Source organism: Pithys albifrons, chromosome 4 (assembly GCF_047495875.1).
Source record: "Pithys albifrons albifrons isolate INPA30051 chromosome 4, PitAlb_v1, whole genome shotgun sequence".
NCBI lineage: Eukaryota > Metazoa > Chordata > Aves > Passeriformes > Thamnophilidae > Pithys > Pithys albifrons.
Window position 1 is genome coordinate 13611865 of NC_092461.1, and position 24263 is coordinate 13636127.

The following is a 24263-nucleotide window of genomic DNA, read 5'->3' on the forward strand; positions in this document are numbered from 1 at the left end:
CTGAGATAGGTCCTGGGAAATCTGTGTGGGAATGAACATGTAGAATACAGAAGCCAAACTGTGTATGATTAATAAGGAACCCTAATGTCCGCAGTTCTGCAAATAAAAAGGGGTTAGGCACCTCACAAAGAAAAGAGGCCTCAAGGTGTGAGACTAAACCTGCAGCATAGGAAGAGTCAGTAACGATATTCAGGAGCTCATCAGAGAAGAGCTCGAAAGCCATGCGAATGGCAGCCAATTGCAGCACTAGTGCAGACCCCTGGCTTATGGTCTGTACCTTGCTCTCCCACTGATTCATTACAGGATTGACCCATGTCACTGCAACCTTCTTTGACCACCTGGAGGTGTCTGTAAACACGGTTACACCTGCCATCGGTTGGGCTTGGCATCAGCATGCAGCTAGTAAAGGTAGGTTGCCAATTTCAGCCCCCAGCCAGTGTTTAGGGAAATGAACAGACAGGTCACCCATATAGTCCAGCAGTGCTGCTTGGAATCCTGCATCCTCAGCAAGAAGCCAGTCGAGGTTGTCCTTGGTTGCTGGGTTGTAGATGACTTCCAGGTCCTCTTCATCCATCATCTGAAAGTGCTCTCTGCCTTTGATAATAAGCCTAGCAAACATGTCATTAGTGGTCCACACAGTCCTGGGAGGTAAATGGGGCAAAACCAGCCATTCCAAGACTCTTAAAGGGTCTGGTTCCAAGTGATCCCACTGGAACAAGGCTGGGAATGGCTGGAACTTGCTTGCTACAAGGGCTAGGCAAATGGGCAGGCTTAGGTGTTGTCACCAGCCCTTGTCTGCTCTCAATAAGCCTGAGAGCAGAGCTGTAGGGCCTGCTTTGCCTCCTTTGTCAGAGTCCAGCTTGAGGACAAAGCAGGGTCACCCTTTAACAGGTCAAACAGAGAGTGCAGTTCCTCAGTAGAAATGCCTACGGTGGGTCAAAGCCAATTCACAGCTCCCAAGAGCCACTGCAGATCGTTTAATGTCATAGTGTCCATTACCTTAAGGGCCAAGGGCCGTGGGACAATCTCCTGCTGGGTGATCCGCCATCCGAGGTAGGTTCATGGCGCTGTCCACTGTGTTTTCTCTGGGGCCACCTGGAAGCCTGCTTCTTGAATGACATGAGTTAGTTCAGTTATTACAGCCTGTAAATCAGAGTCTTGGGCTGTAGCCACCAGGATATCATCTATAGATAGTAACAAAAGGGAAAAGCCTACAGACTGGCTGTATGACATTTGCCACCACAGTTTGACTAATTGTTGGACTGTTTCTTGTGCTCTGGAATAGGACAAGCCAGTGATAGCATTTCATAGGCTCAGCATGTTCAGGCTTTGGATGGAAGAGGCGAAATGAGGAACATCATCAGGATGTAGAAAGGTAGTAAAGAAACAGTGCTTGAGATCAATTACAATTAAGGGCCAGTCTGCAGGTAGCATAGCAGGTGAGGGGAGCCCTGGTTGTAATCATCAGCTCGATGACATCATTGGTAGCTCTGAGATCATGCAACATACACCACTTGCCACTCATTTTTGGAATACAGAACAAAGGGATGTTCCATGGAGTTGAAACTGGCACTATGTCCTGCTTCCAGCTGTTCTTGTGCCAAGTTCTGTAGGTGTGCTAGCCAGTCTCGCTTTAGGAGCCATTGGTTTACCTAAACCGGCCAATCTGTTCTTCATTTAAGCCATATGGACCATTGAAATGGCAGCCCAATAACTCCTGCCAAAAAGCCTGATGCCTCCCCGATGCAATTTACATGATGGTACCAAATAGTTCAAGGACATCCCACCCCCCAGAGTGTGCATGGTATAGGGGCAGCCTGTCCCTCTGGCCTTATCACCATGCGTAGCTGGGCACTCTGCCTAGGCCTCTGCATACCACCAATACTCTGAATAATCACAGCAGAAAAGACAGCTGACCAGTCTGCAGGCCACTCACCATCCTTTGTGATGAACACATCTGCCCCTGTGTCCACCAGGCCTCTAAACTGATCCCCATCAATACTGCACATCATCATGGGCTGGGAGGAAGAGATGGTCTTAGCCCATAAGATCTGCGGCATGCCCATGCTGCCAAAGGCACCACTGCCCCTTTTCTCTTTGCCTGGGGGAGATGCACTGTAAAAGGGAATCAACTGGGCAAGCTGCTGCCCCTCAGGAGCCTAGCAGGGTGGTACAGGCATCCAGGCCATGATCTGGATCTCACTATGTGAGGCAGAGTTGATAACTCCTGGCAGGACAAACAACACCATTCTGGTGGTAGATGAATGGCCAATCAAAAGCGTGTGGACTCCAGCCCCCAGAAGCCCCCATACTCCTACGGGTATCAGGGCCACTGCTGTCAACAGCAGCAGTACTGGCTGGCTGGAGGTCAAATCCAATTCAGCACTGCTGGCTGTGGCTGTGATGAGCTCACTTGCAGGGCACCGGGTCTCACACGTCTTTGATTGGCAGTGGCACGCTGCCTTGCCCTCCTAGGGGAGTTTCCCTACTGCCTGCTCCCCACCCCACAGGTGGACTAAAATTGGCCTTCATTCAACCAGTGCCAACCCTGCCCACATTGTGGGCAGTCCCTAGGAAGGGATCTTCTAGAGCAATTTTTCTTAAAATGGCTAGGCAGGCCCCAGTGATAACACACCTCCAGGGGCTTTGCTCCCCCTGGATATGCAACTGAGCTCCTAATGCCAAGGCCAGTGATGCTGTGTGATAGCTAGAAGAGCCAACATTTTGGCACTCCCAAACCATTTAAGCCACTGTGCAGTTCTCCCATTTAGGAAGAGGCTACATTGTTCACCTACAATTGTCATTTGCATTTTTGTATGCTAGCTGGTTAAAAAGCAGCTCTCTGGTGTCTTCATTTTCTGTTTGCCATGCCAGAGAAGTCTTCAAATGGTCCAGGAAATTGTGTGAATGGCTCAACCGGCCCCTGCAGCACTTTAGCAAATGACAAATTCTTGTCCCAGTCCCCACCCAGGAGTTTTCTAAAGGCCCACAATACAAGCTTTGCAATGAGATCGTATATCTCACATGGGTAATCTGCCTGCTTCTTGGGGGATCTATAGTCCCCTTTCCCTGCCAACTGGGCACAGATCACCTCTGCTCACAGATTCTCGTCAATATAACTTTTACAACTCTCCTTATAATCCGTAAGCCAGACACTGAACTGAGTTACTGACAAAACCATTTTAGAAAGAGACTTCCCGTCCTGGAAGTCAAAAATGTAAGAACTACTCAGAGTCTCCAGGAACAAAAAAAACATGAGGGGATGAAACCCCACTCTCTTTTGCAATCTGCCTAAACTCCTTAACAACATTATGCATCAGATTCTGATTTTTAGAAGGCTGCCAAGACTTATAAATAATGAGGTGCGCATTAACCACCCTCCTCCCTGCATTTTCCCCACCAAACCATTCCGGTACCACCATGCAACTGCTGTTCCTCAGCAGGAGGGAAAACATCTAACTTTTCTTCCAAGTTCTCCTCCAAGTCCTCTGTGTAATCCTTGCCTTTCAGATTGTTGCATCCCTTATAGTAATCCTCAGGCAGTAGCTTGTATGAATGTGGCATTGATGGCGAGTAATTACCCCCTGCTGCCATGCCACAGTAGGAGTGGTTTGCCTGCTCCCATGTGCAGTCCCCGTGAAATGGCAGCAACCGTGTCTCTACACAGTAGCTGTAAGATGGTGGTGGTCCCCGTGAAATGGTGGTGGCAGTGTCTCCACACGGTAGCTGTAAGATGGCAGTGGTGACACCTCCACCAGTAGCTGTAAGATGGTGATGACAGTGGTGGTGCCCCCCCACCCCGGGATGTGCAAAAAATGGTGCCGTATCTGCAGCCTTGTGGCGAGGTTGAGGTGGCAGCTTGCACTTAGGAGTGTAACAAGCATGGCGTGGCAGCTAGTCAGTCACCACTGCTCAACTCCAGGGCACCAGTGCCAATTCGCGCAACAGCCAACATTCCTGCTGCTCTCCCTCCTCTCATTCCCCCATGGACTTTCACGCATGGGGGTAGTCACCTTCTAGCTCTGGGGGAAGGTCGGGGGCAATAGGGGGAACAGGGCCCACATCCACGGTAGGCGATAACCCATCACGCAGCGTCATCATGTCAGTGGTTATCTCTTTACAGATGTAACAGTTTGTTTTAGATATATGTCCAGAATAAAGATAATCACAGTCATAAAATACCACAGTGTTTATTGCATTACCAACTAGCAAAAGAGAATAAAAAGGATAAAATGCTTAATACTCAATACAAAAAAAAAATAAAAAGAATAAAACACTTAAAACTTCATAAAAGGATACAAAAGGATACAAAATAGTTGATGTTTCAGCAGTTACTTCCTATCACTGACGCTCAGTCGAGCAGACAGGCCAGGACTACCAGGCTCAGCAGAAGCTGGGTGGCATCCATGCTTAGCAGGCATCCCCGCGGAGCTAACACAGTCTCAGTGGAAGGATGGGTGTTCCTCAGCTCCCCCACTCCTGATGTCCCTGTTTATCAGCTATCCATTATACTACGTAGGGCCAGGATGGAGTATAAGGTGAAGCCTGAGAGGCAGCCAAACACCGCCTATTAATGACATAAGTGGCAACAGTCTGCGCATGCTTGCTTGTTGGTTAGTGGTCGTACAACCTCTGCCCACATTATCTTCCTCCCATCATTAGGTTCCTGTACAACCCTGTACAACCTCAACTATTGTGTTTCCAGGGTATTTGTATCTATCTTGAGGTGTGCAGCCAAGTCAGAGAGGAACACAGCCTTGATAATAGAGAACATCTAGTGTTATACAGTTACTTTGTACACTACTTTGTCTGCTTTCCCAGTATGTCATAAGTACTTTCTCACCCTTCTATGCTCCACTGGTCATCTAAATTAAAAGTACTTTCTTTACATTCGTGTTTTTCTATAACTTAGAAAGCGCCAAGGCCAGACACAGACCAAAATGATTAAAAATAATAAAAATTTTATTACACTCTGATACAACAGACTATCAGATGCTTTATGGCTTCCACATCCCCAAATGCTGCTTTCACACCCAACATATGTCTGACTTTTTGCCATGTCATAACTTGCACAGTTCCTGCCCATGCGAAGCCTGGTACATATATGTAAGGCCAGCTTAGCAGGTCAATTATTTGCTGCAGAGGAACATTCAATCTTTATTCATTTAACAAGCTGTTTATGTTTGCAGCTGTCCAATTCAGATCTTGGGAGATCCTTCCACCCCTCTTGACTCGATACCCCATCCCCTGTACCTTCAGCTGTCTTTTTTGTTGCAAAGTTTTGTATCTTTCCTGACCCCGAGTTCCTTTTCCTGGAGCTCCTACCCTGACCAAGTTGAGAGGCGACCACCAGACCGATATCCTAAAAGGATTTCTTCCTTTTAGTTCCTGATATCAGCTTGTTTGTTCCTGTTCTAGGATGCCATATGTAGCGGTTGAATAATGAGACATGGACCTTCTTGCATTGGGGAACGCAAGGGAATCAACTTTATTAACTGCACAACACAGATTCTATACCCAGGGTATGGGGACGTTGTTACTTCCGGGGAATGAGTGCAAGATCGGACCAATTAGCCTACAGCTTCTGGTCATGGTACACATAAGATAGCTTCCTGTGGGCTTGTGCAAGGACTACAACTCCCAGCAAGTCCTGAGGTGTCCCAGCAGCATTTGTCTTTCAGGGGGTGTTTATCTCATCCCTACATATTGCCTATTTTTTTTAATTAATAACCAGGAATAACCACTGTGGTAGCTTGGCCTAGCTAGGCCTTGGTTTTAGTAGGCCCTGCAGGTGCTACATAGATTAGAAGGGACATAGGTTGTCACTTGACTTAAACAACCAAAGAAATATTTTATTCCGTATGATGTAAACTGGGGTATAAAAACCAGTGTGGGAGGTTGTCGGAGTAAAAAGTATAGCTCCCAACAGCAAGAAAATGAGTAACTAAGACAGTAAACCTTAGTCAACAAAAGCTGTAGAAAATTCCATCACCAAAGACAGAGAAGGTCTGGTTTTGCTCTACTTGATAAGCTGTCTCCTGCCTTGCGATAAGAAAGAACCTTTTAATTTTGTATGTATGTGGTATACTGCATTTCACTTTTAATTTTCCCTTTTCTGTGTAAATACATAAGCCTTTCCATTTTAAGTTTCAGTTTCAGAGGTTTTTCCTCCCTTTCCCTTGGGGTGAGTAGGGAGGCTGCATTGCTGTGGTGAATACTTGGCATGGGGTTTATCTTATCCCCACACCATGGAAATTCAGATCCATTAAATTCAAAGTGTTCTTAGGATCTTTGTTCAGTTTCCCTCATCTTCTACATGTTTTTCAGCTTAGTGCCTGTGTTTCCACTTATGTCCGTATTTGTTTTTCCTGCTTCAAACTGCAAAATCCTCATTTGTCTTTTGGAGGACACTTTCCCAATCTTTTCTCATTGCCTGCTCTGTTTAGAGTCAAATCATACAGTTGCACATGGACTTCTCATTATTTCCTAGACACAAGTTGCTGATGCTAACCATTGGTTATGCCAACTGCAAGATGCTTTGTTTATATCCTGATGGGCATGTGCTCAGTTCACATCCAGATTGCCCCTCTGCTCTGGCATTTAATACTGGTTCTGTCTCCTGTCACTCATCAGGTCACTGTTCTTGGGTTTGTGCCTTGATCTGACAATATCTTATCCCAAACTTCAGTCTTGCTTGCATGTTTCCGTGACTGATGTTCTCCTGGGATTTCTTCAATTCCTACCTGAACTTGGTTATTTCTATCTACCTCATCTTTTCCTTCTAACAGTTTTGACTTCTGCCTTATACCAGGCCAGAGGTCTGAGCTTCTCTATCTGTATTAAAGGTTCAAACAAAGAAAGGTGGGGGGGAGGAGTCCTTTAGGGAATTTTTCTCTCCCTACCAACACAAAGATTTGGAGAGTTGAGGTGCCAGGATCAAGAACAAAGGAGTGGTTGATGACTCTAGATTCCAACTTAATGGTGGAGTGGAGGTGAGGAACAGATCACTAGCACCTGGGAGGGGGAGGGGCTTTTCCTGTGTGTGGGCTTCACTTCATTTTGGGCAGCTGCTGTGACTAGAAGCCATCGTTTGCTGAGCTTGTGAGAGCTCCTTCTTGCTATACTCTTCCCCCTCTCCTATCTCTGGACATCCTGTGCTTCAGAGAGACAGAGAGAGAGGAGGGTCTCATGGCTGCTTTTGGATATGCTAAAGACCTTTTTTTCTTCGGAACTGACTTTGGCTGCAAGGAGATTTCGGGGAACCACCTCCACCCCCCAACTTCCAGAGCTTCCAAAGGACAAGGAGAGATTCTGCTCTTCCCCGCAGAAAAGGTTCCATCTTGCCCCCATGTAAGTCATACAGCCTCTTGTCTCTGCCTCTTTGGGGAAAAGGTAGAACTGACTTCGCAGCCAGCTGAGGTGCAACACTGCAACCTGTTGTCTATAAATGCAATTCCACCAGGAGGAAGTTACAGGTTTTGAGTGTTGATTTGGTGTGGGGGGAATAGTTTGCTCTAGTCTGTTTATAGTTACATATCTCTCTATCTGTATAGTAGTTAAGAACAGTTATCCTTCTTATATAAATTTTCTAATTAAAGTTCTTTTAAAGTTAATAAGGGGTAAAGTCGTCATTGAGGAGGAGTACCCTCCTCTAGTCTTGGTAACCACTTTGGTTTCCCTTAAACTAGGACAATCTGCAACGTCCAGCCCACATTCCTTCACTAAAGTTGGAGTCCATCTTGCCATGTTTGATAGTTGGACCACTTGTCAGCAGTCTCCTTAGTCAATATGGAAGAAAAAGGTATCTCTGCAGGTCTGAGCTGTTTTAACTGAGCATCGCTAGATCAAGGACAAAGCCATGCAGACTGCCTTCCCAGGCAGGAGGCAAACGATGTAGAAAGCTACTCTAATTTTGGCCTAGCAAATCCCATCCTTATATTATCTAGTTTAGCTGCACTGAAAAATGTCAAGAGGCAAGGAGGTAACTGAATTACCCACAAGGTCTGCTCTCTCAGCATTTAATATACCTTAAGCTGCAGTTTCACAGTGCTGCATGAACACACATGTACTCTTCCTCAAAGTGTACTGATGGTCTGAACAATCTCTCTCCTGCCTATCTTCTCCCTCAGAGAATTTAACATTGTGCTTCATGGACTCATCACATCAGCATCACTTTCCCTTAGCTTTATGTAGATAAATGGAAATTTTTAGACAATGTCTCTGTTAGATGCTCCATAATCTTTTCTGCCTAAATCCAAATGAGAGTAATAACTGATTATTCAAATCAAACCTGGTTTTTCCTGCTTTCTTCTGCCCTTTCTCTACTCCTGCATTTACTATATCTTGTCAAGTTTGCCTTTATGTTCAGAATGATAGTAGTGATGATGACATAGTCTTTCTCTGCCCTGTGGAAACCAATACCTGTCCCAAAACATTATATTTTGAGTTGGTTGCTGTGCCCATCAGCTTTTTTGCCATACAAGTGAATGTATCAATTTAGTCTACAGCTTCTCTGTCAGCTCTCTTTATCCTCTCTGCTCGAGAGGCGGCTTTTCATTGTACTGTGCCTACTCACAGGCACAACATTTTCAGATGTTTCAAACCAAAATCATGGAAGGTTATTCTAGTATCTGTTTTGATAAGTCTCATTTGGCTTTTCTTCTCATTAAATGGTTTGCAAAATGTATTGTCTGTATGATATGAAATTGAGCAAAAGACTGTGGGTTTTTTGATTTTTCCCCAAAGAATAAATTAAATACTGATACAGTTTTGTTGCAATAGGAATTTTCCATGATGTGTCTGAAGACACTCACTGGTCACCATTTCTTAAAGCAAGTATTCACTATGTCAGAAGGAATTATCCTCAGCCTTGGGAAGTGGTAAGAAAATTTAATTAACTTTGGACTTTTTTTTCAACTGTTTTCTTCACATTCACTTCCAGAAATTCCATTCTTTGTGAAATGTAGAAAAAGCACACATTTTTATATTAATGTTTCTGCTGACCTGAAATCCTATTTTCATCTTTACCAGACAAAAAAGTTATAGTTTCCATATAAAGTCTATCAGTTATCTTCACTGTAGTCTGGTGCGTATGATACATTTCATAGGTCCAGACTTTCAAATGCAATTGGTCGTCTTGCATTCCTGTCAGATCTGGTTGAGGGTTTCCCATGTGAAAACCAGGCATTTTTAGAATTCTCACTTGTGAATTTTTGGTCTGAGTCCTGATTTGCTCTTGTTCATGGTCTATGAGCTACGTAGGAGAAGAAAAAGTTTCTCAAAAGTAAGAGTGCACAGGAATGTTATTCTCTCGCCTGTGTACTTGCAGAACACCCATGGCAGGGGAGTTCCACTCCTTGGAAGTCATGTTATCCCCAGCCCAGAGAAACATTTCAGTACATATTTATCTTGAAGTACACAAATTACCCTTACATCAACCAAGTAATTCTATGGCCTTAGACCATATGAAGTACTTAAAGCTAGTCACACAAAGTGACTCCAGCATCAAGTGATCAACATTTTGTCATGCTAAGTTCTTGGATTGTAAGAGTTTCTCACCTATATCCTTGTGTAATGTACTTACATGAAATGCTAACCTCTTCTTAAAGACGAGTAAAATTACTGACACTGCTATAAATGTATTGTTGTTGTGTAGGCTACAGAGAAACTGGTGGCTTTCCTGTTTGGAATTGCTTCACATATGGTAGCAGATGTTAGCTGGCATAGCCTGGGCATTGACCAAGGATTTCTAAAGGCCATGGGAGAAGTAAGCCTGTATTATTTTATTTATTGGTACAGCTGGATTTATTTGAATGGATAACTTAGCCTTTGACTGGTCGTGAGGGGCAAGAGAAAAGCTGGAGTCCTGTTTCAGGTAGATATTTTGAGAGACAATGTCACAAACTTTGTAGGAATTAAGTTGGTCAGGTTTGGGACCTGTAAACATTAGGGCTACTTGGACAGTTTGTTTCTGGTCATATTGAAAGAAACAGACAGTTCTCTTGTTTTCCTCTTTCTCCAGATCGATTTTCAAGGTTCATACTCAGAAGCTCACAGTGCTGGTGATATTGGTAATGTTTCTGTTTGCCAATCACAGATCCTTCTATTAGAATAACTAGTCCTCTTCAAAACCACAGAGGGTGATTGTGACTTTTAGATGGTGCAATGCAAAAGCCAAGAATGGGTCATATGGACATTGTACTCTTGCCATCCCCCACAGCTTGAAAGGCTTCCTATACCTGTCCTCATGCTCCATGTTTCAGGATATGTGATAGGGCACATGGACACTTGAATTAAAGCCTAAAAGCAGACAAAAGGATGCTAAGGTTTAAATGGAGTCACTACTGTGATTTTAAATTGTTTACTATTCTTATTCTTTGGGGGTATAAAATGTATAGCATACTTTCAGGTGAACCATTTGCTACTTCTAAATATATATCTGGAAGATCTGCTATATAAATATAGATAGCATAGCCATATATGGCTTCATCAGCAATGTTATCCATGACAGATACTTAACAGGTTCAGTTTGTTGGGCTGCGTGGGGTGTTTTTTCATTCTTCCATCCTCAGGTGGAGATGTAGTGAGTCAGTTTGAGCTGGACTTCAATTATCTGGCATCAAATTGGTAAGATAATAAGGTTACCTTCTTTAATATTTATTTCTGTTTATTCTATATAATCATTGTGTTTTAACAAAATGCTGTCAAAAGAAGCCCTTGCAGCTATTTAAATTTTTCTGAGTTTGCTATTCCTTATATACATACTGTTTGCCAACATGAAAAACTGGAAGGACAGAAAAAAAGTAAAGAGCTTTATGCATAGGAACAAAGCAAGAAAGATTATTTACCTCTGAACAGAATTTTAAGTTGTTATATAGAAAATAACCAGTGAAAAAATTTTAGTGGAATGTCCTGGAAGCTAGTAAAATAATGCAGTTAAATGAAAATCTAAGCAAGATTTATTTAAATTTTTGGAAATTGAGGATGTTGAATTCAGACAGGTTTCAAAACCATAAAAATTAGCAGAAGATTGACATACACACATTTGTTTCCTCACAGTTTTAACCAAAATGAAAAACTCATATGTCTTTTCTTCTGTTGATAAAGTAGGTTATTTGAGTCATTTTTTTTAAGTAGAATGTAGTTCACATAGGTGTGGAAGGCACCGTTCACTAATAAATCTCTCACACAGCTGTGGGAAATGTCTATTTTTTTAGGAGGAGATTTGGCACAACAGAGTTGGAGGACATCCTCCAAGATGGTGTAATCACCAAGCCAGGGAACCAGTGCGGGGAGTGTGGGAATTCTACCAGCAGTAGCCATAGGGGAAAGGTTCTACGGGGTTCTGACCTTCAATCTGAACAACAGGAGAGTGTTGTCTAGAGAGTAACTGCATGTGCAATCCTGGTCTTCTTTTGAAATTTAGAATATTTTATAGCAGGCTTTTGTGATTATAGAGACTGTAATCTTTTATCAGATAATGTGGAAAATCTGTTATATCTTCTTGATTTTAGGTATGTACCTGTCAAAGACCTAGCAGCTGTCTATAAGGAATTTTATGGAAAAGAGATAATAACTGAAAGCACAATTACTGACTGTACTTTCCTACTGTTTCTTGAACTGTAAGTTGAATAGCTTTGTCTGGGTTTTTATAAGTGAAACCTATTTAGGAAAATTATTATAGCTGTATTTGAACTGCCTTATGCATTGAGGTCAGCAATACAGGCTCCCTACTAGACATCAAAATCATAAAGCACCTGAATTTTTTCAACGAATGGAATATGACTGTTAAATTAACTATTGCTCCACAGATGGTGAATCTTGGGTATTTATGCCTATTTATTGGAGAACAATTGTGTCTTGAAGTACTATTGTGGCATGTTAGCAATACCATTTTCATGTACTGAAGGAGTAGTGCACATATCTAAATAGATGGCTTATCTATGTTTTATGTAGATCCTTCAAGTCCAAGAATAATTCTAAACAGACTTTGCCTATCTGTCAGTGTTTGCTTTTGAATGCGCCTGAACAGCCTAGTTGTATCTCTTATTTTAGTCAATAGTCTCACAGCAGTTACAAAAACTGTGAATCCCTCCAAATTAAAGGCAACAATTAAATTTATGTAAGTACTTTTGACATTACAACTCTAAAAAGTATATTAACAACCAACAGAGAAATGTAATGACTTGCATAGTATTTACCATACAGGAGCCTTGAAAATAATAGTTTAAATAATTGAATATTAAGTGAGGGAGTTTTATTTCTGAAGATTTTTTTGTTTGTTTTAGGCATGGAGAAAGGCTTGCTGCTGCCAAGGTTGGTCTTCTGCTTCCCGAGTAAAAATGAATGTATAGCATGAAGACAATGTAATCTATCTTACTAAGTATGTGGTCTGTCTCTCAGCTTTTTCCAAGATATGCTAGTAAATCTCCATTTCTGGTGGAGAAGTTCCATGAATATTTCCTTGGAGGAGTGGATGACATGGCATTCTGGACAAACAATATTTTTGAGCTGATGAGCCACATGCTAGAGAATGGAACCAGGTACAGTGTGTCCTGGAATATGAAATGCAGTAGTCAAGTTCTGACACTCATTTAATTGTTCTTCCAAAGGCATGTTCTTTCCTAGAAGAGGTGCTAAGCTTTAGAACCTCACTGGATAAAGGGATTTCTGTGTCTGTCTTTTACCTGGGCGCACATAGACCCTGAGTTCACACTTACGTGTTCACATTCCTTTGCCCAGGCAGGCCTCTGCCACACCCAGCTGATACTCAGCAGGGAAATTTTCAGGCATGCTTTAAGGCATACTCAAGGCCCTGCTTACATGTTGCATAGCCATGCCCTAAGGTTCTGCCTGGCCTGGCTCTCTGAGACTGCACCATCTGGCTGCTGCCATCAGTCAGCAACAATGTCCCTTTCAAGGGGAGGTCAGATACTGCCTTCAGACACTCAAGGCAAGTAGAATTAGAAGGAGGAGGAGTATATTCTAGTGTAAGAGTATATATTCCTTGCTGTACAATGTTGGAGCTCAGGCTTCTACTCAAAATTTCACATTTTTTGTAGAAGTTCTAGCCTTGTACAACTCTTACAGATGTAGTGGCAATTAATCTATCCATTTAAATGGAAACTATCACTGTGGCCATTTTGTGAAATTATGTTTCAAATACAGTCTGTTATGTTCTTTGTTCCAAAGCGGTGCTTTCATTGAAAGTGCTTTAGATTCATAGAAATAACAGCAAATGTCACATGAGTTTCCTTCAAGACTTATATAAAGATATGCAAGATTCATATCGAACCTAATCAATGTCATTAAAATAAATATCAGAGGGATTCCTAAGGATTATGTTGCTCTAATTTTAAGTTTCTTGAGAAAACTGATGACTTCTAACAGAGGAACAAGTAAGGATAAAAGTTATATTTTTGGTTTCACTTCCATTGTATGAAAGTCTTGAAAGTGCTTTCTGCATATTCTTCTTTAGTGCCTGCTACCTGCCTGAGAATCCTCTGTTTATAAACTGCACGAAGGAGTACAAAGACAACCACATGTAAGTACAGCTCTGAATGTTCAAAGGTTTAGTGATGAAATGAGAGTCTTCTGCTAATGTGGACAGTGAGCTATCGAAAATTAGAGATATTTTTCTTTATATTTTTGTGTGTGAATTTACTTCTCATAGCATGAAGTAAGTTTTGTAGAGGGGAACTGTACAGAACCTAAGAGAGACTTTTACCTTAAGTAATTCATTCAGCTATATTAATTTTTATTACTGCCCTCTTTATTTTAGCAGAAACAAACAATCAAAACATGAACATCACAAGAATACAACTTCTTTGCTTACAGAAACACTGGAGAAGAACATAAAGTATACGGAGAGAGGAGTTCGTTTCAACATGCAACCTTGGGCAACAGTAAGTGAGAAGTGACAAATGTGTTAGGTAAAATTCAGCTCTATATAAAACTGCTTTCATTTCTGTCTGAAATGCTGCATGGTGGAGCAGGGTCTCTGGATGTTACATCATGATAGCGAAAACGACACAAAAAATAACTACTAAGAGAAAGTTTTGTGTTCCATCAGCAGCAAAGGTATTTATTTCTGTGCAGGGAAGCAAGGCAGCTAATGCCGCACAAATTTGCTCGCCCAACAGGTGTCAAAGCAGGCTAATTTATACATTTGAACATGAATGATTACAACATCTTTCATTCATTATGCAGAAGATTATAGCATCTCATTACATACTGATTACAGGGGTGGTCTGGGCAGAGTTGGGGCAGTGTTTACTTCTGGCATCAGTTTTGGGGAGTGGTCCTTCTGTTCTTCATCCCCAAAAGAAGGGTCTCAGTAGGTCTTCCTCACTTTGACTCAGCTTGCTTCTTTTCACAGGTGACCCAGCCAAATCTAGTAGAAAAAGTCTTGGCTAGCTACCATTTTGCTCTATTCATATGTCTACCACTACCTGATTTATCGCCTCTGGTTTATGGCAGAACAAACTCAGTGATAACCAAGTCCTGGTAAAGAGAACAGAACATGCTTAGTGATAAAGATTGAGCAAACAGGCCTAAAACTTGGGGAGGGGGTTTGGGCATTGGGCCTTGCTCCTTCTCAATCATAAATACTCAATTTTTACACTTTGCTCACTGTATGGTGAAGTTAGAACACATCTTGCCATGCCAAAAAAGACAAAATATATCTTTAGTATTTACATTTTGCAGAATGAGTTGTTCACTTTTTTGAGGTTAAGCACTCCCAGCAAAGCACAACAGTGAACAATTAGTAGTGCTCCCTTTAAAGCATACAGATTTTGTCTCTTTCCAAAATGGTGCTTATAACCTGGGTTAGATTCATCTGGTGATTTCCACTGTTGGTGACTTGATTTTTGAGGTGCTCCAAAATGTTTTATAGTTTCAGCCTGTGTTTTAACTATTTTTGTGTCTCTTCATTATTTTTATTTCAGAATTCCCTCCACTTGATAAAGCATGCTTTTACAACCACTATGTGGAGAGCATTAGCAGCTGCACATCAGAAATCTTCTAAGCACATCTCCAAGTCAGCAGCTTCATATTTTCTGACTTCACCCTATGCTAGACTTGGATGGTTAGTAATTTTTTTCTTTCTGTGTCCCTCTTAATTTCTGAAAATTTTGAGTGCCCACCAAAATATTATTGTTTATTCTTTGAATACTCTTTAAATGTGAAAGTCCAAATCAATACAAATATGTTGTCCAGAACAACAAGTTAGCTCTTATACCTTTTCTTTCAGATGTTGATCAAGCTCACAATGAAAGGAACCAAAATTATAACCAACATCGTCTCTAGTTATGAACAGTATGGGAACACTGTTACCCTTTTTTTTGTTGTTGGTTGACATATGTGCAAAATTAATTGTCTGTCATGAGTTGATTTCTGAAGGTGCCTGGCAAGCATTCTTGGAAATGCTCACGTCTAGCAGAGAGTTCAAAGCCAGATTAAGGACAGAGAGAGGGATATTGTCTCTCCTTGCCAGAGATGTTCTAGCTTGACCTGCAACAAGGCAGAGTAATAAAATAAATTTGCATTGCTGCTTACCTTTATTCACTTATTATGACTCAAAATTTGGATGCAATTCTTGAGTTTACTTCACATCAGCTAAATTAGCAGTAGTCAGTTGTTTCCACATTCCCTCTCTAAACTCCAATGTTTTACTGAAATTTGCGATCCCTTTGCTTATTTAAGTCAGAGATTCAGTTTAAAAGATACTTCTTTTATTCTCTGTCATATACAAGCAGCCCTTTTTACCTGCTCCTTACTATAATTGCTCTCAGGTGCCTTGTGTCAGTAAAAAGCAGTTCCTACAGATTCATTAATGGAAAATGAATCTTAAAGGCTCAGTTTTTATTTAATTTTTAGGTTTTATTTAATTTTTAATTTTTATTTAATTTAAGAAAACACAAATCAAATGTATAATATGAAAAATGCTGCATAGATTTTTACAAAACTATATGGGGAAACACAGGTCCTGGTTTACCTGAACTAAATTTATTTATTTTCCACTAATATTGTGGTAGCCTGGAAGGTGATGCTGACTTCGTTGACTCCCTTGCTGTACAGGGCAGTGATTGCAGCTAACTTAAACCAGGATGGCTGTGAAGATCTGGTCGTTGGAGCACCAGGGTACAGCACCATGGGCCACATTCAGATAGGACGGGTGTATGTGGTCTATGGTAACCAGTCAGGTTTGCCACCAGAGGACATGGATCTGGATGAGAAAGCAGACCAAGTACTACAGGGTCATCAGGTGAGGGATCAAGTCAGATATTTGTGACTTAAATTTTTTGGCCTGAAAATGTGGTAAATTTTGACTAAGAATTATATCATTAATGTGTATGAGTATTATTCCTGAAACTTTCCTCCTGATTAAAGGGTATCATAAGCTTTTCAAGAAAAATAACCAGTCACAGGAACAAGTGAAGCAATAGTGATGTGTAGGTTCACTGTCATTACTGTACCAGAGAAGTGACCATTAAAACATAATGTGCCCTTGAATAAAACTGAGGTAAATATCTCTGTGGGTCACAATGTATCTCATTCAGGTCCTTGCATTTAAGAAAATATTGTGATTTCCCCTTCTTTTTAGCATAATAATATTAATTCAATATGTTTCAATTCCTTTGAAGCTACATTTTTTCATTAATTGGTAATTTCTTCTGAAATAATGATTTGTCTTTAGTAAGAGTGGACTGTATTAAAAAAAGGAAGAAAACTGGGATTTGATATGATGGTGGATGTATATAACTAAGCAGGATCAAATGACCCTTTTGAGTAATAAATATGATCTTCTGTTGAAAATATCTTTATTTGCAAAGAAGAGAATAGAGAAAAGTGAGATACACTTCATTTTAATCTGTTTCTATGGTTACAAATTGTGGAGTAACAGCTGCTGTCTTCTCACATAATGTTTAGGAGTTCACAGCTATAATGTCATCAACAGGAAAAATCATAAGCTTAACATCCATGGTACACTGGGCTCAGAAGAGGAAATAAGAAAGCAGAACCATACTGTGTTCAGTTATCTTATGGTTTAGCACCTCCATGTCCTCAAACAAAATAGTTGTCTCAGAGTTAGTGTTTTGGTATGATGCTTATTACTCGGGTCAACAAAAATTCTTTGAACAGATTTTTGTCATCTGTTTCCAGCTCTCTCCTGTGTAAATGTGCATTAGGTTGTTGGGGTCTTTTTATCTTGAAAATGTTTGTTACTTTCATAAGAGCAATCCCTTTTCTTTTAGCCTTCAGGAAGATTTGGTTCTGCCTTGGCAGTCCTGGACTTCAATCAGGATGGGGTGCCAGATCTGGCAGTTGGAGCACCTTCTGTGGGATCCCAGTTTCTTACTTACAAAGTAAGCCACACACATGGCTTTGTTGTTTGTTTTTTTTTCTCTCCAAACAGTATGTTTTTGTGGATACATATTTCTTTGAGCAGTGAAATGAGAGAGAGAATTTTTGTTGTTGCTGAAGGTGACATGGTAATTTAAATACAACAGTTTATAGCCTTTGTGAGTACTTTGACTGGAGCAATGACAGCTATCTATAGGTCTCATTCAGTGGCCTTTTTTGCACATTAAAAATCCAAATCAGATTGCGACTTTGCAGCACTGATGTTCTGGAAATGTAAGCGGCCATTCACGAAAATAAATGCACATCTACCCTTTTTGATTAGGGACAGAAAGTCTGGAATGGACCTCATGTGTCAGTGAGCTTTGTCCTATGTTGTTACAGGCCAACAGGTGATACTTAAAATGTGATAAAAATACGACACACTTGCTAAAAATAATCAAGTTAGACGCTTAATGACTTGCTGTTTACTAGATAAGCCTATGTAATGGTCCCTGAGCATTTTCAGCCCAAGAAATCTGAGAAGTAAGATGTTTTTATTTAAACCACATCCATTAAGCTTAAAAATCTTCAAAACTTCAGATACTAACTTCGCTGTCTAAAAAAGAATTTAAATAATTTAAATTTGATGTAGATCCACTACGTTGAAAAATTGCGTGCATCTGTTGTGCCTGGCACTGTTTGCCATTGCATTAAATAATAGTTTTCAAAATTTGAGCCACTTGAATGTATGTATAGCAAATACAAATATTTCTCCTTACCCACAGTATGCTGAAAATTTACCTCTCTACTTTGTTGCTTGGTTACAGCATTAACCATTGCAGCATGGATATTCTTAGGTTTGGGGTAGAAAAGACAGAAGTATGAGGAGGCTCTGACAAAAAAAATGCAATTGTGTTAATAGCCCTTGCAGAACTGTTTCACTCCTTGTGATTTGCCTTGGATTTTGTACTTGGTACTGACATGCAGATGCTTTCATGCTGTATTTGCTTTTCCTGCTGTTTAGGGTGCTGTGTATGTCTACTTCGGCTCTGAGGGAAGAGGCTTGTCATCTCAGCCAAATGTTACCATAACTTGTCAGGTATATTGATAGCATGTAATATCCTGTATATATTATCCTGTTAACCAGGTTAACACAGGGCTACACAGCCAGAAGGTGAAATAAAGGGGAAAGGGTCTTATGGGCCAAAAAAACACATTGAAGTCAAATTGCAAGGGAATTTACACTGATGGGGATGATGCAAGCAGGTGCTTGCCTAGGTTGGTTGTATGTGGTTTGTATCCCAGAACAGAGAAGGCAATAGGGTAAACAGAAAAATACATAGCCCTCAAAAAACCAAACAAACAAAGAAAAAAAAGACAAACAACAAACAACAACAACAACAAAAAATCAACCAAAACCCCAAAGAAAACAAAACTGAACCCAAGGAGTGGGAGAGCAATTTGATCAGAAGCAAAGTTAGCTCTTTAGCAGCAAGTTGCTCTATTTTGTTACAGGATTGGTGGTTTCAGTTCTATTTCAGGCTTAAACTAATTTTTTATTGCAGTATTCCTACTGTAATCTTGGTTGGTCCCTCCTGGCAGCTGATGTTGATGGGGATGGCAATGCTGATCTGGTTGTGGGCTCTCCATATGCAGCTGGTGGTGGCCAGCAGAGAGGATTTGTGATTGCCTTTTACTCCTATTTCAACAGGAGTGACCAAGGTAATATTTATTGAGTAAATTAACACTCACATATTTTGTGTGCCTGTTCATTTGTTCCTAATGAATCATGGGATAATTGAGGTTCAAAGGGATCTCAGAGGGTGTATTATCCAGTGTCCTACTCAATATGAGATAGCTGTGAAGCCAAACCAAATTTTTCAGGGCTTTGTCCAGTTGGGTCTTAAAAATCTCCAATGACAGAGTTTGCACAGCCGCTGTGGACAGCTGTTTCACTTCTTGGCGGTCCTGATAGGGAAAAAGATGTCTTATTACAGCCACTGTGAACCCTTTTTGTCTCAATTTATACTCATCATGAACAGACAGCATGGAATACCCCTGCTATATTTGTTACAGTTTATCAACATCTTTCCTGTTACTGAACTATGTATTATAGATGGTATCTAGGGAGGATTAAATTGGGAACAATCACTTCTCTCAATCTCTTTGCCTTGCTCCTGCTTATATAGCCTGTTGGCTGTTTGCTGTCAGAGCCTCACACACCCACTACAATCTCCAGGGCTGTGACAGCTGAGGGAAAGAAATAAAAAGCTAGACACCATTCAAGGGGTGAATGAACAATGCCTGTTTACTGGCGGTGAAAGCACAGTTTATAGTCCTTGAAGGTGGAGCATGCAAATAGGAGGAATGTGATAGGCTAAACTGAGATCAAATGAGATGGGATATACGAAGAGAGGGAAAGAGGGGGGTGCAATCACCTAAGAGGAAAAAGGAAGGTAACAAGCAATAGAACATTCCAACAGAACTGTGCTAGTTTGTAATTGTTAAACACCAACATAACGGGGCAATGCAAGAACAGTCCATGAACTAAAGGGGACATTTCAAATGTCAGTGATGTGCAGTTTCTTCTCTTCCTCTCTGAGGTCCCATGGTCAGTCTCTCAGACCTACCATCTCCATTGCCACCAGCCATGGGCTTCCGTCTCCAACATCTCTCCCTTTTTTGTTTTGCTGCAATAAAAACATTTTTGCAAAACTTTGTATGCAGGAGAACAAACAAGGGATAAAACAAACTATGCAAAGAAATACAAACAATCCCAGCAATGCTATAATGAATAGTTTTTTAAGCCATGGATTAAAAAATATGTAACCAGTCAAACAACCTGCTGTGCCATTATCATTGTTTACCTTTAATTGGGAGGTTAAAGTTTAAGCTGGCTAATACTTCTGTGCATGGATTCGGAGTGATCACTCAGATTCATGCAGCAGAGTCCTTTGAACTCCTTGCAGCCATGGCCATGGGACAATAGCAAAAAGTCACTAGCTGCTTTGTTTTTCAAGGTCACTCATCTAATAGTATCAACATCTGTAAGCAAGTCTTGCAGAGCGGAGCTGGTTGCATCCACCTCCTTGGCAAGCCAGCATCCCATTTTGTTCAACATTGTCAGGGCATGTGTTGTTCTATAGCTGGGATTAACACACTACCCCAAATGTCTTGCAAATGGCTCCAGAAATGAACTTTGGAATCACAATCTCTTGTGAAACCATGTGAGTTGAAATCAGTGGGTAAGAAGTGCTGATAATTTGGTTTTTGAATGGGTATAGTCTTTGAGGTAGCAGGAGTTGTAAGTTCAGAACACCAGTCAACAAATGAGGGTGCCAAGGGCAAGCCATGAAGGAGTGCTTGAGGCAATTAATAGGTTTGTGAGGCAGGGGGGCTTTGCTAGATTGAACAAGGAGAGCTTGCCGAAAGTGCCTTTTGCCCTACTGGGGCCACTTTTCCACACTCTTTCTCCACAAATCAAAACCAGTTTATTGGGGAGAGCTATAGGGAACGCAGTTTGTTTAGTCATTATTAAATCACTTTGGGAGCACCAAAAGGACTCATTCTTGAACACTCCTTTGGGAGTCATGTCAGTGGCCAATGGGTCATCAAGGCGGTGATCTGATGAATAAAAATGGAAACACAAAGGGATTACTAAACTGCCTATTGTCTCTCTTTCCTGTGGCTCATCTTCATGGGTGGTAAAATTCTTTGTACCATATTTCTGCCTAATGGGAGCCACTGTTCTTGGGAAAGTAGAATGCCAACTAAACAGGAACGAAAGGGATCTGTGGCAGTTGCTACTGACAAGCAGAACATGTCTGTTCCAGTCACCTTACATTGTTCTGGCTGGATGTAAGCCAATCAGGCATAGGCATTACTACAGGGAATTCCATGGTCAGGAGATAGAGGAGAAGATAGCTTTACATAGCACAATGGTATCCATCTTGGACCATGATCTGTTAAAATGCATGCATATCCTTTCCCCCATGTTATCAATGGATACAGACTCTGCCACTGGCCTGTTGAAAGATCTAAACATGACATCTGCTTTTGCTGTTACTTTTAGTCTGTGCATGCACATAGTGACATTGCACTGCAATAGCATCACCAACCACCCGATTCAGAAAATTAAGAACATATAAAGCTTTGCTAAGACACTCTTGTAGGGTCAGGCCAACACTCTTCCTTTTTGTTTTCCAAGCATTTGTTTTAGGGTCTTTTGGGCATGCTCTACAATAGCCTGGTCCATTGGGGAGTGAGGTATTCCTGTGACATGTTCAATCCCCCACAAGGAAAAGAATTTTTGATGGAATTAGAGGTATATGCAGGTCCATTATCAGTTTTGATTCATTTTGGAATTCCCATAAAAGCAAAAGCATCTATTAAATGTCTACGCACATTTTTCCTTTTTTTAACAAGAAATAAGGAGAGACAAAACCAAACCAAAACAAACGAAACAGACAAATACAATTAAAAACTCTGAGAAAGGAGAACAGGCAATGATACACTCTCACCACGTCCCGAGCTAGGAAAACCAACAAAGACAAGGGATTGCCCGGCTCTCCCCTGCTCCCCTGAGCTGGCTGGAAGAAGAAAGACATGGAAAACTTGTGTGGAATACTTTGTAACATCCACTTCCTTAGTTACACCTAGTTACTGAGGAAGCCATGGATCAAACCCATCACAATTACCCCATAGTTCTAACACCTCCATGGCCTTCCGATCCCTTCCGGTGGCTGCTTTCCAGAGAGTGACACCGATTTGATCCCACTCAGTGTATTCTAATATATTAATGGCAGAGGACATAAAGTAGTTGTGCTGAATCTAGCATGATAAGTTCTTTAAGATGTGTTCATCAACTTTGGCACCGTGCTGCCAGAGCAGGTGCTTCATTGGGGTGTAAATTTGCTTTTTGTCTCAAGATAGAAAAGCTCCCATGATTAGAAACAGGGGCTCAGTGTGAAAAATGAAGGGTAGAAACCTGTTCACAGCTGCTCATCTCTGGTCCAGCCAGCTAGGGATCTTTCGGTGCATCTTCCTCCAAGTTCAGCCATGCACTGCCACCTAGGTAGGGGCTCCTGCTTTCCTTCACCACTGTTCCCACAGGTGCACCAGGTCAGCCTCTAAATGTTAGAGGTTTCAGGCCTGTCCCTGTTCAGATGCCATTTGTGGCAGCTGAGGGAACGACGTAAAATACCTTGGATACGATTCAAGGGCTGAACAAACAACGTCCATTTGTTTGGGGTGACAGCACAGTTTATAGTCCTCAAGGGCAGACCATGCAAATACAATGTGACAGGCTGAACTGAGATTGAATGAGATGGGAGATACCAAGAGAGGGAAAGAGGGGGGTGCAGTCATCTAAGGGGAACAAGGAAGGTAACAAGCAGTAGAACATTCCAACAGAACAGTACTAGTTTGGAACCATTAAACATCAGCATAACGGGACAACAAAAGAACAGTCCATGAACTAAAGGGGACATTTCAAATGTCAGTGACATGCAGTTTCTTCTCCTCCTTATTGAGGTCCTATGGTCAGTCTCTCAGACCTACCATCTCCATTGCCACCAGTCATGGGCTCCCTTCTCTAACACAGAGCCTTTTTCACATGGCTTCTCCCCTCAGCCTAAGTCACTGCAAGGGCATCTCCTTTCCCAGGGTCAGGCTTTGCATTTGTCCTCACTGATTTGTGAGGGTCCTGTCAGTCTGTTCCTCCAGCCTGTTTGGGTCCCTCTGAATGGTGGCTCCGCTGCAATCCCTTTTCATCTGGCAACTGCATGAAAGGGCCTCTTCTTACCTTCTCCAAATCAATTATTGTAACGCATTAAACAGGATGAATCTAAAGATAGATCCCTGAAGGCACTCTGGTTGTCGCAAACATTCAGAGCACAACCCCGTCTGCTGCCCTGTGAAGGTGATTGTCTCAAGTCGGCTTTTCCCATATGGTCCTCCACCCATGCAGATGCAATGTACCAGCCTGGATGAAAGAGCATTGTGGGACACTGTGTTGAAAGCCTTGCAAAAGCAATGGATTCCAGTATGTATGGTGATTTCAGGGCAGCCTCACTACTCTTCCTTGGAAAATAGAAAATGTACCTTAAAAGATGAATTTTTTATCATTCTGTACACTCCTTCATATGGCTAAAGAGGAATGCTACAAGTGAACACAGCTAATGAGTAGAGGTGATGAGAATTGTTGTGAATCAGGGAGAAAATGTCACATACAGAGCTAAATAAACTTAGTAAAGGTAGGACAGTGTCTTGCATTGAACTGGAAAGATGCCAACTGAGAAACTCCTCCTACACTGGCTTTTATATTTTGAGATGATGTTAGAATATGGTATGGAATACCATTGGCCAGCAGTAGTCAGCTGTCAGCTAGCTCAGCCCCGCTCAAGTCAGCTGATAGTCTCAGGCCTATTTTGAAATCTAAAGCCAAAATTTAGACCTACACCTAGCTAAACCCATAACAGACAGCTTTCTCAGAATCACGTAATTGAAGTTTCCAATCATGCTTAATTTTTATGGCTTATTCTACTTCATGTAAAGTTAGAAACCACAAGGAAAATGGTTTTCAAAACACTGATGACTGACATTTCTGTAAAATCAAAGCAGAAATGAGTTCTTTAAATTATAGCCAGAATTATCTAAAGCTCCCCAACCCCTTGAAGAATTACAATTACTGACAAGCCATCACTAGTTTAGGGCAAGGTTGACTGGAGCTTTCATATACTTCGTGTAGGCAATTGGAAGGATTTAGAAACAGTCTGTGTTGAATAAAGGCTTTCCAGCAGTCAATACAGCTGCAGACTGAGCAAGTGAAGTCAGCAATTACTGATGCCATACATATTATGAACAATGTAACTTTGTTTATAGAAACTTGTTGTCATAGGATGAATCAGCAGAGGCTT

The 24263-nt window shown here is 41.4% G+C and overlaps 1 protein-coding gene across 9 annotated transcripts in view; it reads left to right on the top strand.

Annotated features, from left to right (window-relative positions):
• The window catches only part of GPLD1 (glycosylphosphatidylinositol specific phospholipase D1), a 36494-nt gene that overhangs the window by 6759 nt on the left and 5472 nt on the right, over positions 1-24263 (top strand). For 2 of the 9 annotated variants that reach the window (XM_071553503.1, XM_071553501.1), the window contains exons 4-17: positions 8782-8879; positions 9656-9766; positions 10022-10070; positions 10572-10626; positions 11514-11621; positions 12288-12315; positions 12403-12542; positions 13478-13543; positions 13784-13904; positions 14949-15088; positions 16081-16267; positions 17259-17369; positions 18371-18445; positions 18912-19068. In XM_071553503.1, the coding sequence (XP_071409604.1) occupies positions 8782-8879; positions 9656-9766; positions 10022-10070; positions 10572-10626; positions 11514-11621; positions 12288-12315; positions 12403-12542; positions 13478-13543; positions 13784-13904; positions 14949-15088; positions 16081-16267; positions 17259-17369; positions 18371-18445; positions 18912-19068 (1446 nt within the window). Of the gene's footprint in view, positions 1-303; positions 409-5418; positions 5523-7248; positions 7351-7688; positions 7802-8781; positions 8880-9655; positions 9767-10021; positions 10071-10571; positions 10627-11513; positions 11622-12287; positions 12316-12402; positions 12543-13477; positions 13544-13780; positions 13905-14948; positions 15089-16080; positions 16268-17258; positions 17370-18370; positions 18446-18911; positions 19069-24263 lie in introns of those variants that run through there. The other 7 variants (XM_071553502.1, XM_071553500.1, XM_071553506.1 and 4 more) reach the window with 6 other exon arrangements.